We start from the raw sequence: 15,425 nt of genomic DNA, 5'->3' as shown, positions 1-15,425 counted from the left end.
TTCCTCATTCTAGAGGCACTTTATAACAAATGTTAGGGCATCTGTTGTTTTACTATATTGCTTAGCTTAAATATGTCTTCACAAGCTATTTTAACTTGTTCAACATAATTGTATTTATTGACAATAGATTTTAAAGAGACGTGTCTTCATACTCATATTTATTTGTGTTGTAAGGATATATATTGCACTAGAATACGTGTGAATGACGTAGCACGGTGAGAATGTGTTTCAGGCGTGTTTATTCATATTTTCAGAGTCAGATTTATACAACTGTGAAAAATGCATAAGGGAATACTTGAAAACGCAGAGACAACAGACATCTGTTATCCCACTAGTCTTTCTGCAGTTCTAGCTCTGTTAAGCTTCGTTATCTCCCAGTAGACCTGTGAATGGCAGGATGAACCAAAGTTGGATATGCAGACTCTGCCAGAGCCTATGACAGCAGACAGAGATCTCAGGACACAAAGGTTGTATCATTTCCTTCAAAGCTGCCATTGCCTAGATTAACAAATATTGTGAATACTTGATTGTTCCCAATCAGTCTTCTGAGGCCCCATTTGGCCATCTATAAACGCAGTGTCATTTTTTAAAACAAGTGCTCAAGGGCAGAGAGAAATTACACCATCATCCTGTGTCCTTTTTGCACTGGCCTGCAGTTTTAAGGCTCAGTTATGAAGGCTCAGAAATGATAGTATTTATTATCTTTCCATCTGTCTAGAAGCTATTTCTAAAAGAGGCCAAGGAGCTGGATCTCCTGCCATATTTATAGGCGCAATTATTTGATTTTACTGACTCTTGAGCATTTGTAAGACGGCAAAACAGAAAGGATATTCACACTGTCTAAAGAAATCCATACAGAATTGCACAAAATTAATAAAACTCTCAGGGGTTACTCTCCAGTCTTCTCAGTGTTTCCACGGTTTTAGCCCAAATGTATTTGATCAAAAAGCAATAAAGTGGCTACTCCAAATAAGCCCAGTTTGTTTTGCTAGTTTGTTAATAGAAATACTAGAGGAAAGAGTTTGGTTTTAAATTGAGTAGTGAATTACAAAGGCAAACCCACCCAAAAATAACTTAACAAATTTGTAGAAGGGGTGAAATTGGTTGAATGTTTGGACCTTGGCAGCTTTTGGAAACATTTCCTTTTCTTACTTAAGGTAAACTGATTTCCCCCCTTACCTGGATTGAATGCATGGATTTCGGCTTCTGAACCTTACAGAATACTCGACTTTCTAGAAATCGGAATGCCGTCCCTCATGCAATTACACTACATCCTAAATTACAACTTCAACTTGCAATCTTGCTTTGAAGTTGCCCGTCTGGTCTATGGCATTACTCACCACCTAGTGATGTCAGAGGAGAATAATTGTTAAATTCCAGGACTCTGACATCAGCGTGACCTGAAATCTTCCTTGCAGCGGCAACAGGGAAGTAAAAAACCCCACACTGAACCAAAATGAGCAAGAGCTGAAGAAAAGCTATGGATACACAGTCCTTCCAGCTGGGAATCAATCACGGTGGCTGGCTGGGGGATGCTGGGAGTTGTAGTCCAACACATCTGGAAGGCACCAGGATGAGTGAGGCTGCAATCGAAGAGCCACCGTGAAGCTGGCCAAGTCCTCATTTGCCCGTGAAGACGTGTCCTCACACTTTGCGTTGACTGAACTCATTTCACTCCTTTGCTCTGTTGCACACAGTTGTTTGGAAGCGGCAAGTGATCCCGGCTTGCACAGGATAGATGATTTGGATGTCAGGAGTTTGTGAAGGCTGAATGCAGTTTAGTGGTAGATCAGGAGAGGGAGTCTAGGAGCTCTGAGAACCAGATTCAGGGGGTGGGGTTATTGCCTTTGGCTGCTCCACCCTCACTTTGTGTCAGCAGGTAGAAAATGCTTGCAGTCCCAGGGGAGGGAAGCAGAGAGCGCAAGCTGCTAACCAAGGGTTTTTTTGGTGGGGCGGTGGGGTTTTTTTGGCTTCCAAGGAGCTGATCCAGTAGCGCTTTTCTGGAAAGAAAGCTCTCCCGCGGCCTCTGCAGAACTTGCCAATCTACTCCACCACACTGGTCCCTGCTGCTCCTTTGAAGAATGACTGCATTCTCTCTTCATGCAGTCCTCCGTGGTTTGCTGCTGGATATCTGCTGTTTGAAGCAACGTCTCTCCTACTCACTGCTTAGAGTTGCTTACTGTGTCTGGTGAAAGAAGGGGAGCCTTTTCTGCTCAAACTTAAAAGGAGTTTTAAGGAATGCTCCTGGACTCCTAGCCAGCTTTTTTAGGCTGCCTTTTGAAGTCAGGTTTCAGCTACGCCTGACTCACGAGCCTTCAGCCTGGAGTCAACTTTTCGTTCTGATTCAGACTGTGGAATTTCACATTTACCTGCACAGAGTGTTTCTGTGAGTCTCCCCACCCACCCCCAACCTTGCCCCTTCCCCCCTGAAACCTGTAGGTAAGACTCAGCACACACTTTGAAAGCCGATCGAAATGCTTTTTGTCCGGGATTTATAATAAAGCTTCCAGCTGTTATTTATCCCCCATGGATCCTTGGAGGCAGACTACATACCAGGTTTGCACCCCACTTTAAAATTACTTTTTCACCTTTCTTTCCTTGATCGAACAAATACTATAGCTGATAAATGTCTATGCCTTTTCTACTGTTATTAAGACTTCCTGCGGAAACTATTTCTTTTTAATGTTTGGGACGCCTTTGCTTATGTTTTCAGCGACACACGTCTAAAAGCAGATATATTAATTCCGAGGTTTGCACAGGAATGGAATAAAAAAACACACAGGTGTCTTTCTCTAGTTGTTTTTCCTGTTTGGGGCCTTTCTTAAACTTCCGAGATCTGAAAAACACCCAAGAAATGTCTTTTTTCTTCCATGAATTTTGGGACCTGCAGACTATACCATCTCTTTTAAAAATGACAAATCGATGGAAAATTCCAACCTAGAAAAAAAACGTTTTCATACCCACGACCAGGTGTTGGCATTAGAAGCAGGTAGAGATCAATCAAAGAAGAAGAACATGATGCCAGATCTAATTTAAGATGAAAAAACTGCTTTGCTGCTCTCATTCCTAAATGGACGCCCTTTCACAGTCATCACTGCCCTTTAATGTCTGGCATCAGTAGAAGAGAGGGCCGAAAATAGTTAACATTATCAGCAAGGGATATATGGAAAAGGCAATTCACTGGTCAGAAGTCAACAAGGGCTGCTGAGGCCATCTGATATCAGGGGGTCGGCCCTGTTTACAGTCCTAGGATATAAGATCCTAAACGGATTTGGGAAGCAGAGATTGTCTCCCATGGGGAGCTGTCTCTCTCAGACCCGCTCCAACACCCTTCCGAGACGGACCCCAGAGCTCTGTACGCGATCCGTGCCCCCTTGGTTTTGCTTGCAATGTCCGGATTTATCTGGAGGAGGTGGAAGAGGAGGACCTGATCCGGGGTGCTTGTAAGCTTGTGAAGCTCAAGGCCTTCACACACGTGGCATGAAGAAACCTTAATAGCAAGGGGGAAGCGAGACCGACCAGGGAGAAAGGGAAGCCAGGTGGACTCGTCGTTGCTGCTGCTTTGCCCGTTGACTTACAGTTGCACGGAGGGCTTTAATCCTCAACAATTTTGCCTGTTGTTGGAACCTGCTGGCGGGGTGAGGACGCATTCCTGAGCAGTATGTGTGGCCGGAGCGCACTGCTGCAGCTGGGAGCATGAGTGTTGGCCCCCAGCTACACCTGGCAGCCCTTTGGCCTTGGCTGCTAATGGCTACGCTGCACATACGGCTAGGCTACTCGGGACTGGCGCTGGCGGCAGCCATGGAAGCCGAGCGGTCCCTGGCCCAGAAGGCCGTCATTCGGGTGATTCCTCTCAAGCTGGAGCCCCTCACGCTGGAAGGAGTGTTTGCGAGCGTCGCAGAGGTCACCCCAGCCGAAGGGGAACTGCTGCAGGTAAGGAGAGAGCCTTTATTTCTGTCCCATCTGTTCCGTCCAGCAGTTGGCCTGCCGGCTGCAAAGGGGGTCTTTCCTTCTGCCGCATAACCAAAGCCACAGAGTGGACTTGCCTGTCGGGTGGCTTTGCAGTGCCTTTCCCAAGACCGTTTTTGAAAATGTGCACCCAACATTTTATAGGGCTCCTTTGCGGTTGTTAATTGACAAAGCAAGCATACATTTGGGATGTGTGTGTGTGTGTGTGTGTGTGTGTGAGAGAGAGAGATGTTCAGTTGCTCCCATCAGAATGGTTAATGTTCGTAATATGTGTGTGAAATGCAAAGGCACGGAATACCTGAGGCACTCTCTGTTAGATGCTTTATTTTGGTCTTCCTCCACACCTATTGCATTCAGAAGCCGCCTTTCCCTTTGATTCCTTTTAGAGAGAAGAAACATATCCAAATTGTCACCTCCAAATATCACACCTCTTCCCCTGCCTACTTCAAAGAGCCATGTTCATAAATGATGGCCAAGCGTCTTCCAATCCTGAGTTCCCCTGATGACTCAGAACCTTCAGTCTTGAGTTCTCTTACTTTGATCAGGAAAGACAGAGGTGCTCCAAGGAGCCTTCTCGAACCAGAGCCAAAAGGGAAAACCCACGCCCCTCGTCCTCTGTTGTGAAGCTCCGTCTATTGTGATGAAGCACCAGCTCCTGGTCTGACTTCGTGTGCCATCTTGCCTGGCAACCTGTGACTCACCTCGCAGGGTCCTCGCTTGACTTGAGTTCATTGTTCGCGAGCGGATTCGTGCAAAGCCCCAACCAATGCTATATTTTAGAAAATCAAGTTCGGAACCTTTATGAAGTTGCCAGTTGCCGACAGAGGTAGCATCCAGACTGAAACTGAAAGAGTAAAGAGAGTAGAATCCATGTGTAGCAAGACCAATCGATGGGTGGATTACATAATACTAAAAGACTAATAGAATAGAGAGGATACGTAGAAATCCTCCCGACTTTGAGGTTTACTAGAGAGAGGGGGGTGGGATTTGCCAGTATTATTAGGGGGGATAGAGCATTCCCATGTGACTCAGTGGGTCAAAGTCTTGAAATCTAGGACGGTCTTCCTCAACCTGGTGCCGTTCAGATGTGTTGGACTGCAGTCCAACACATCTGGAGGGCACCAGGTTGGTGAAGGCTGATCTGAGAGTTGTGGAATTAAGACTCTGGCTGCATGAGAAAGCGAGAGTAATCTGGATTTCGCGTGAAAGCTTAGTTTGAACCAGGGGACCAAGCAGTGTACGTGGTGCACTTGAGGGATTATGGATAGGGGGGAGAGAACCTGATTTGCATGCAAGAGGTCCCAAATTTTAATCCCTGGCTACATCTTCAGTTCAAAGGATGTCAGGTAACCTCTGCCCCTTTGGAGATCCCTCTCTCTTTGGCAGGTGAGAGCTGATCAGAGTACAAAATACTAGGCACAGAGGGCCCAACATCACAAGTCCATATAAAGACACGCCCTTTGGGGGAGGGCCACAACACGGGCAGAACTCATTCTTCAATCACAGGCGGCCCCCGGGACACCACCCGCTAAAGGATGAGATGATACTGGCTTAAAGCAGGGGTGTCCAACCTTTTTTAACCCGAGGGCCAAATTCCATTTCGGAGAAGACCTTTGGGGGGTGGAGGGACACTGGAGGTCTTTTGCTAACTTCAGCACATAATGAGACTTCATCAGAGCGTTGGCTGGGGGCTGTAGTTTTGGCCCTGGATTCAAATCCTCCTTTAGGTATATTTGGCAAATCACTGTCATTCAGATTATTTTGACGCATCGCTGTAAAAATCAACCTTCCCCAACCAAGCGCCCTCCAGATGTGTTGGACTACAAATCCCATCATGGCTGGCAGTGATGGGGTTTGTAGTCCAACACATCTGGAGGGCACCTGGTTGGGAAAGGCCACTTAAATTGCAACGGGGCTTGTGCTGGAGATTTGTGGACACCTCCGTTTCTGCTATCCTTAATTATGGTTAATATTATTCATTGCATTGGTATCTTCCAAGGCGTTTGGTGATATGCATGATGTACGCCGTGATTATCCTGTTTTATCCTTATAATAACACTGTAAGAGGTAGGCTAGAGACTGGCACAAGGTTTATTATTATTATCATCATCGTCACCATCACCATCATGATATTATTATTATTGCTCTCTATTATTATGGTAATTTGCAGAGTACAAGAGAAAAGGTTCCTGCCCTGTGGTGCACACAATCTAAAATCCAGGAACTGGTGGTCGGGAAAGAATGTGCATTTTCCCCCCAGTCGCTTAGGCCAGGTTACAGCATCCCTCCAGATGTCTTGGACTATATTTTCCATCATCCCCAGCCTGGGAGGGCACCAGATTGGGGAAGTCTGGGTTATAAGCCTTGTTACAGAAATGTTGCACCCCAGCCCCGCAAGAAGTTCCAATCCAGCTCTCTGGGGATGCAGCCCATCCCCTTATCCCCCCGACACTGATTTTTGGGTGGCTTCCCGGCTTTTGTGCAGTCCCTCCTGCACACACACACTGGCCATGCTGGCTGAAAGTGATGGCAATTGTATTCTCTCCAACCTCCGAGTTGTGGCAGCGTGACATGTGAGGCAGGGTCTTTTCCCCTGTGGCACCTAGGTTATGCAGTGCCCTCCCAAGGAACACCACCCTGGCTCCATCCCTGTTCACCTTCTATGAAGCAGCAAACTCTCTGCTGTTCCCAGTGGAAGCTGGTGGCTCCGAGCCTCCACTTGATTATTCCAACAGAGCTTTGAGTCAAGGGCAGGCTAATTGTTCTCTTTTGACTGATCTATTTTTGTTGTGACTTTTCACTGTATTGATTTGATCCTCTGACAATTAGAAATGGTTCTTTAACATTATTATTATTATTATTATTATTATTATTATTCAGCTACCTTTGTGTGTGTTGGGGGGATCTTTTAGATGGAAAGACAGGGAAGAAATGTTGGAAGTCAATCAATACCAAATAAATAACTTATCTACCCTTGGTGGTGTTCGGAGGGAAATCACACCAAAACTAGCGTGCTGCATCCCAGAATCTGTGTCACTTCACCTTGGGAGGCTGCCTCTTGATCCAGTTGTGTGTTTTTGTGCGTGTGTTTTTAAAGGGAGTGGCTGGACCACATTCAGTGTGGACTTCTAGTAAGGATGACCGCATCGGTTCATCCTTACAATCAATAGGGACAGACACAGGACCGCTTGCCATATCATGTGTATAGTTGGCTTCGCCATTTATTTATTTAGGGTGCATGTTTAGGGTGCATCCTATGCATGTTTAGACAGAAGAAGTCCTACAGTCCTATGCATGTTTAGACAGGAGAAGTCCTACAGTCCTATGCATGTTTAGACAGAAGAAGTCCTACAGTCCTATGCATGTTTAGATAGAAGAAGTCCTACAGTCCTATGCATGTTTAGACAGAAGAAGTCCTACAGTCCTATGGATGTTTAGACAGAAGTCCTACAGTCCTATGCATGTTTAGACAGAAGAAGTCCTACAGTCCTATGGATGTTTAGACAGAAGTCCTACAGTCCTATGCATGTTTAGACAGCAAAAAAAGTCCCACAACTCCCAGCATTTCCCAGCCAGGCTTTTTTTTTTTTTGCTGTCTAAACGTGTATAGGATTGCGCCTTATTCATTCTTTTTGTATATCTTAAACGCAGATATAATCTTTTCCACCTTATATTCAAAAGAGCTTACCACAATAGTATGTGCGTGCGTGTGTGTGGCAGGAACTATAACAGCAGTCATAAAATCAATTTAAAAGATAAAACTAAAGAAAGCAGCTATATATGAATGCACCGGCAGATGAGAAAGGAAATTGCAAAGGCCCAATGGAAAAAACAGGAAGGTTTTACAGCCTTGCCAAAACGGCAAGCAAAGAGGAACAATTCCTCCATCCCTGTGAGACCGCAACGGTCTTCTAACAGCAGATGCTGGCATTGCACAGTTTGGCTGCTTGGTGAATGACCTTGGCAGGAGAAGGCTTCATAGGGAGAGATTCAATCCGCAAGGATGCCGTACTGGACTTTAAAGGCCAAAACCAGCACCTTGAATTGGGCTTGGAAGTTGACCAGTATCCAGGACAGCCAAGCACAAGTTAGGCACCCTCCAGTTTCCTGACATTTCATTGGAGTCAGGCTACGGCGTGTTGTGCCGACGGAAGCCCCTGGGATGTCTTCAAGGGGAGCCCCACAGAAAGCACAATGCAGTCGTTCAGCCTGGAAGTTTCACATTACGTTTAACGGGACAAGCCTTGTGGAGTGTGTGGGCACTTGCTCTTCCTGTGGACCCTTTCCGCTCCAGAGAGGATAGATGTACCCTAGTTCTATCTGAATGGATGTGCCCAGCAAAAGTCTAACAAATCCTGGTTGGCCAAACTTCTGTGACATCGCGGACAGTTCACAAACATTCCAACTGCGGCGTTGGGGCAGCTCAAGGATAGACGGTTGACTGAAAGGCAGCTGCTTGTGTGAGAAATGAAAAGTCAGCGTGGCTTATGGAGGTGGAAACACCCTTACAGCTTAGGGAGAGGAGGGACTCTTGTACTGTCTGGAGTTGGTGTTGACAGTACTAGGCGATTGGACCAATCGTCTGCCTCCCACGTTCATGTGCTCTTGGCAAGAAGGATGAGGACCAGCGAGCCAGAGTACTGGAAAGGCAGAGGCTGTTGGCAGAGAAGGAGGGAGTTGAAAAGGAGATGTGTGAAAGAGGGTGAGACACGAGGGAAGGAAGGGCCCAGGAGAAAGAGGCTGGGGGAAGTTGGGGTGGAGGCACAGGGCTCAGATCAGCAATTCAAAGCCCCCGGAGCCAATTTGCCCGGCCAGTCCAGAGGCAAGCGGGGCTTGTGTGAAGCCCCATGTGGCTATGAACTTGGCAGCTGCCTGAGGTCCATTGTAGCGGCGCCTGTCAACCTCCACCCAGCCTTCAAATGGTTTCCAGTAGAATCCGTTGCTAACTACAAGAAGCATGACGACCTCGGTGTTGCTGGAGCAAAGACAGAAAGGGAGTTGGGGACAACAGAAGCAAGAGATGAGGAGGATGGGAGGCCCAGGAGCTTGGGGGAGGAGGGCAGGGGTCAAGAGGGGGCTAGGCTTCCAGACTGAGTTCTCAAAGCAAGGCTAGGCAGGTCCCTGAAGTGCTGCTGCTGCGTAGCACTGAACCGGGGTAGCGGATGTCTGCACTAGGTGGCAATTCAGGACAGGACGAAATTCCACCTCCTCCTCCTCCTCCTCCTCCTCCTTTTTAGTTTAAGGAAGTCCGAGGCCATTGCCCCCACAGGCTTTGGATTACGAGCTCTTAGCCAGATGGGAGACCTGGAGCGTGATGGCAGCACAACCCAAGAGCGGAGGGCAAGCCGGCGAAAGGCTTTCCGCTCAAATCTCCCCTCCCGTGTTCACGTTCTCAAAGGGGGTTTTACGTTTAGGTCCACTCAAAAGGGCCTCACCAGTTCAGTGACTCCAGGAAAGCTGTTACGTGTTTTTATGCCAGGGTGCTAATTTTAACCTTGGTTAATCCCCCCACCCTAAATTCCCCGCCTTGCCCCATTTCACCCACACTGTCTTTTTGACTTGACCCGGGGTCTCTTTGCACCCCATCCCTGTTCATTCCCCCGTCTTTGTCCCTGCATCGCATAGAGCAGGGCTGCAGAATTTCTTTCAGACCAAGAGCTCTCAGGGACTGCATTCCAGTGGTGGATGGACCAAAGGCAAATGGGGCAGGGGCAAAATGTAAAAAAATAAAATAATAGCAGCCTATTTTAGTTTAAAGCACTCCGTGCCAGTCACTAAGTCTTAGGAGAGAGGCATTTCGAACTTTTGGGATGGGCGGGGGGGGGGGGAACTGCACAAAAGCCAGGAAGCCACCAAATGAGGGTGGCAGCCTTTGGGGAAACCCCGTAGGGCCAGACTGGCAACTCCAGAGGGCCACATTCAGCCCCTACCATGCTGGCTGGGAATGATGGGAGTTGCAGTCCAACACATCTGGAGGGCACCAGGTTGGGGAAGGATGCTTTAGGATTTCTTTTGTGTTTTGCTTTCTTCCTGTCTCTACCCTGCCCTGCCCTGCCCTGCCCTGCCTTCCTCCTCCTCCTCCTCCTCCTCCTCCTCCTCCTCCTCCTCCTCCTCCTCCTCCAACGGTAGAAGCACACAAGGCTTTCACTCTCCCAGCAAATCACACACTGACGTGGGCAGGACATGGCAATGCAGCAAAGCTGGTTGGTTGGCATCAGCAGGCTGGAAATACTGCCGTCAACTTCACAGCGTTCCTCTGAATTGCAATGAATCCAGCCCACCCATGTACCAACTCTTGAGGGGCCACAGATGTTCCCACAAAGAGAAGGGAGCAAGCCTTAAACATTAGGTCTCTGAACTTTTCCCAAGGCATGCAGGCCTTACGTTGTGCAGGGCCTAGTTTAATGAAACGATATTATCTACAAGATTTATCCTGGACCAACCACTTTTTTTTTTTCCCCAATGAGAAAGGGAGTGAAACTTCATACGGATCAACATTCCTTTGCATTATCTATAGTCAGGAAGGAAGGCAGGTATTCACGTCACTCTTGAATTTAGCAAGACTGTCAAGGCGCACTGAATACCCAACTTCCTTCATGGCTATAGATACTGTTCTCTTGCTCCCATGGCTGGATAGAGTGAGATCAGATTCAAATGTGTAAAACAGAGGTGGTTCAGTGCTGGTGCGGGGACTCTTCCACCTAAATTTCCTCATTTGAAATCTGGTGCACTCATTTCCTAGCACATCTGCCTTGAGAAGGGGGTGAGCAGAAAGTAGATCTCCAGTTGTTTGGACATTAACGCCCAGAAGCCCCTGCTGGCATGGCCAATGGTCAGGAATGCTGGGAGTTCAAGTCGAAAGCATCTGAGAATCTGCTTTCTCCTCACCCCTGGTCTAGAGGAGTTATTGGTGACGTCTAGGGCATTTTCTCAGTTCGTGCAGGGCGCCGGTGATGGCAACAAGACCTTGGCCAGCATCCTATGAACGACGGATGTCTGAAAAACACGAATCTATAGCATCAGGGTGAGAATGGTAAGCAGGGCTGTATGCATGCCCCACATTCAGCACCAGCAAAGGAAAAGCACGGAACGTAACCCTGGCTACAAAAACCAACTTTCATTTAACAGAAAAAGGCTCTAGCCCTCATGGCTGTGAAGATATGCTTGACAGCTTGTATGGGCCAAAGGCTGCTGGAATCTCAGAGCGGTAGGCAAAAACGTTTTCCAATGGTTAGGGATGAGGTGGGGGTGAGGTACCGTGCCTTGTGTAGCTCCTACGGCTAGCAGATGAATAAATTATGCAAACCCTCATATTTGTGGTGGTGGTGGTGGGCATTTTTAGCACTAGGCATATACAACCCAGATAGAAGGATGCTGATTGCAACAACAAGAGATCTCTCCTTGTAACCAGAAGGTTGTTAGAAGGGTTTTTAGAAGAAAATGGCCACTGCTGCTTCCCCCCCACCCCCCCGTGTTCAACAACATTTGTTCCCTGCATAGTAAACGTGTGCCGTTTCCAAGAGTTACTCAGATGCTCCATGTCGTGAGAGTTGGCATTCCTATTGCCTGATAAGATCACCTGTAATTGGCTTTTCATTTCTTAACTCAGGAATAGATTGGTTAACAGGTACGGCAGTCCCATGACTGGTTTAGCATGAAAAGCTGCCAGTCTGAGGCGGCCGATCGCGGACATGGCCCTTGGAAAAGAAAGAGAGCCCTGAAGTTCTGAAGGTGCTTCTGGACAAGGCTTGGACCGCACTGGCTGGCAGCAGCGGTGCTCCAGGGTTCCAGACAGGGTTTCCCCAGCACTATTTGCAGATGTTGCCAGGGATTGAACCTGCGTACCTTCTGCGTGGATGTCACACAACGTAGGCGAACCAGATGCTCCCCGGTGCTCCGTCCTAGAAGCACAAGAGGATGTTACCCAGCACAGCCTTCAAGAACGACTCCCTCAAGTAGGAACTGGATAAGTGCAAAACGGTTTCCCCGAGATCCCTTGAGATGGCCCAGGAGGGTCTGAAGGTCGGTCTCAAAGACTTTTGAGGAATGTCTGCCAGAGAATCAGCAAGGTCACACTCCCCGGTCAACCTTGAGCAAGGAGGCTATCTCCAGGTGCCTCAACATAGACAGATAAGGACCTAGAAAATGAATTTTCTGCATGAATACTTGGAACTGTTTCGCCTCCATGCGTTCAGTGACCTTGCTCAGAAACAGAGCTAGTAAAATCTTTCTACAAGCGCTGGAAGAAATAGACCTGCCACGGGGCAACCTGTCCAGTACCTCGACTTATCCTGAGGACCGCGAGAACATGGGACTCTGCCTCATACTGGGTCAAACCCTGGGTCCATCCAGCCCGGTATTGTCAACACTGACTGGCAGAACCAAAAGGCTCTCCAGGGTTTCAGCCAGGAGTTTTTCCAGCCCTACCTGGGAGATACTGCTAAGAATCGAACCTGGACCCTTCTGCATGCAAAGCAAGGACCCTCTTCATAGAATCATAGAATAGCAGAGTTGGAAGGGGCCTACAAGGCCATCGAGTCCAACCCTCTGCTCAATGCAGGAATCCACCCTAAAGCATCCCTGACAGAGGGCTGTCCAGCTGCCTCTTGAAGGCCTCTAGTGTGGGAGAGCTCACAACCTCCCTAGGTCACTGGTTCCATTGTCGTACTGCTCTAACAGTCAGGAAGTTTTTCCTGATGTCCAGCCAGAATCTGGCTTCCTTTAACTTGAGCCCGTTATTCCGTGTCCTGCACTCTGGGAGGATCGAGAAGAGATCCTACCATCTGTCTGTGCCTTTGAAGCAGGAATGGGAAATGTTGTTGGACTGCAACTCCCATCAACACATCTGGAGGGCAACAGGTTGGAAAAGGTTATCCTGGGTGTTGTCAGTTTTGGGGGTGGGTGGGATTTGATCACGCAACGCTAATGGAAGTTATAGTGTGGTCCTGTTTTTTTAAAATGTTCTCTTGAGCCTTTCATGTCCAAAGGGTGTGTCCTGCTCATGCACCAAGCACCTCTTTCTTATCCCGCCGTGCCCATTGAGAAGCTGATCTTTGCTGCCGCTGCTGAAATTCCGTTTGACCTGATATTTTAATGCCTCCTTATTGTCCTGAGCCCAAGTCATAAACTTTCAAAAGGACATCTTTAACTTCCCTTGTCCACTGACTGCATTTCCTTACTGCTGATGTGTATAATTATTAACTGATCAGTGGGCTTTGAGGCACAAAGTACAAAATCGGCCCGTGGAAATGGACGTTGGGAAGGCTGACCCTCCACTCTTCAACTCACACACGGCTCTGGCTGTATCAGGATGCCAGAAGTGTCAGCACAGTACTGCTGACGGATGTGACTTTTAGGCTGCGGGTGCAACGCACAGAGCCATTTACATTTTTATGGGAAAAACAGGCAAAAAGTGGTCGTCCCCCACCCCACCAAGATGAAAGGTGTGGAATTTTGGACCTGTTCCTTTGAGCTAATGGTTGCGGGGGGCAAGGACCATCCAAATTTCAGGACAGAATGGAGAACACCCTCTTGTTTCAGTGGGTCTTGTGCAGAACACCCTATTGAATTGTCCCCCATGTTGACTAGGAGGTAGGAGGGTGCCCTATGGGTTTTCTGCCCTGTGGATTTTCTGGCCAGCCTTGAACGCATCCTTCCACCCCATCAGAATCAGGGCTGCTTCCTCACAGAGAGCTCATGGGGCTACCATTTAGAAGGCCTCACACAGTTCTTCCGTCTTTTCCTCCTTAACGGATTTTCTGCCCTCTGGAGCCACCGTAAAATTCTATGAATGTGGCTGAATCTGGAAATAGCCCTAAGTGTACAAACACACACACACACACACCAGTGTATGTGAGTTGCAATAATTTATTATTTTAGTTTTCCCAAGAAAATAAATACCCCCATTCTCTTCCTTCGTTGTTCCATGAATTTAATGCGCCTTTCATCGCATCTCTCTCCTCTCCCGGAATTCTGGTTCAGCCAGGAGGGATTAAAAAATGAATTCTTCAACTTGAGGGTATGTTGCTTCGTGCAGTGCTCCATTCTTTCAGCTGCTTCTTATTTTGGCCTCTTCCCCTACTCCATGTTCCTGGCATGCGCGCACATTAATCAAACACTACCAGAAGATTGATCAGGGCATGAGCCTTTGAGGCTGGCCATCACATCCTCCTCCTGTGGCCACGCAAAATGTGCCTTGATGCGACTACAGAGAGGCTGCCACATCAAGATGGCCGTTGGGTGGCCTTTGATCAGGGCACCATGCGCACATGCACCTTGGTCCTGCGCAAAGTGGGAAAGACGCAACAATGGAACTGAAACCTGCTGCAAACAGTGCGTGGGTAGCGCTCGGTATAAAATCGGGGAGATAAAAAATGGGGCAACGGAGAATTCCTCAAGCATTGCTTCCACTTCAGAAACAACTCCAGTTGATTCAAAACTTCAACTCCTAGGAAGAAATTCAGATGAGAAGGGATTTGTAGAAGCATCCTTAGCTACAGGACACGAGAGAGTGAGTTTTAAAAGGAGAATGCCACCACTACTGCTGCGAGAACATGAACAGACATGCAGTAATATTCTATGCATTTTTCTATCTCCCCCTAACAATTATTTCTTTAAAAACCGGTGCAGGGGCTCCATGTTAGATTTGCAGCTCCTTTTGAAGTACGCAGAGGTGCCTCCAAACCAGGAACACGTTTCGGATCGCAGGATCAGCAAGGAAGTGAACATTGTGAAGAAAACGGGAGGCAAAGCAGTGTGAGATGTCCAGGTCCATTTCTGGGGCCACAATCCCACGCGCATTTGCTTGGGAGTAAGCCCCACTGAGGTCAATGAAACTCAGGCCGTTTCTACATCTGCCTTTTTTCCAGGGATCGTCCCGGGATCATCCCTGTGCATGCAAATGACACACAGGGGATCCCGGGAGCAGGCAGGAATGATCCCTTCATTTGCCTAGGATAATCCTTAGGTGTAGAAAAGGCCTCAGCTCCAAGTAAAGAGGACGAGGATCGGACTGTAGGCCTGACTGAGTCCTCAGGCATGAAAGCCGGACTGAGACGAAGGTCCCACATGTAACCCGTTGGAGTTGCACTGTGCTTTTGCGCAAGTACAAAAAAAAAACCAGCAGGCAAAATAGTTATAAGTTCAGAGTCCCGGAGCATAGGGCTTTTTAGTTAGTTTTTTAAGGACTGGGAGGGGTATAGGGACAGAAATCCTATACATGTTTAGTCAGGAAAAGGTCCTACAAAACTGAGCATGCTAGGACTTCTTCTCTGTAAACTTGTATAGGATTGCACAATAATAATAATAATAATAATAATAATAATAATAATAATAATAATAGTATTACTTACCCGCCTCTCTGATTGGATCGAGGTGGAGAACAACAGCAAGCATAAAACACATAAAACACTGATTAAAAACATGGTATTCACTGTTTAAAAACATCCTAAAAGCAT

The 15,425-nt window shown here is 47.6% G+C and overlaps 1 protein-coding gene across 1 annotated transcript in view; it reads left to right on the top strand.

Annotated features, from left to right (window-relative positions):
- Window positions 1-2,426: 2,426 nt before the first annotated feature.
- Window positions 2,427-15,425, top strand: part of RNF43 (ring finger protein 43) — a 36,295-nt gene continuing 23,296 nt past the window's right edge. The window contains exon 1 of the mRNA XM_063146810.1: window positions 2,427-3,933. Within this exon, the coding sequence (XP_063002880.1) occupies window positions 3,697-3,933 (237 nt within the window). The 5' untranslated portion in view covers window positions 2,427-3,696. The remainder of the gene's footprint in view (window positions 3,934-15,425) is intronic.

Source organism: Elgaria multicarinata, chromosome 22, assembly GCF_023053635.1.
Source record: "Elgaria multicarinata webbii isolate HBS135686 ecotype San Diego chromosome 22, rElgMul1.1.pri, whole genome shotgun sequence".
In the NCBI taxonomy this organism is placed as follows: Eukaryota; Metazoa; Chordata; class Lepidosauria; order Squamata; family Anguidae; genus Elgaria; species Elgaria multicarinata.
This window is presented reverse-complemented; position numbering and strand designations above follow the sequence as displayed.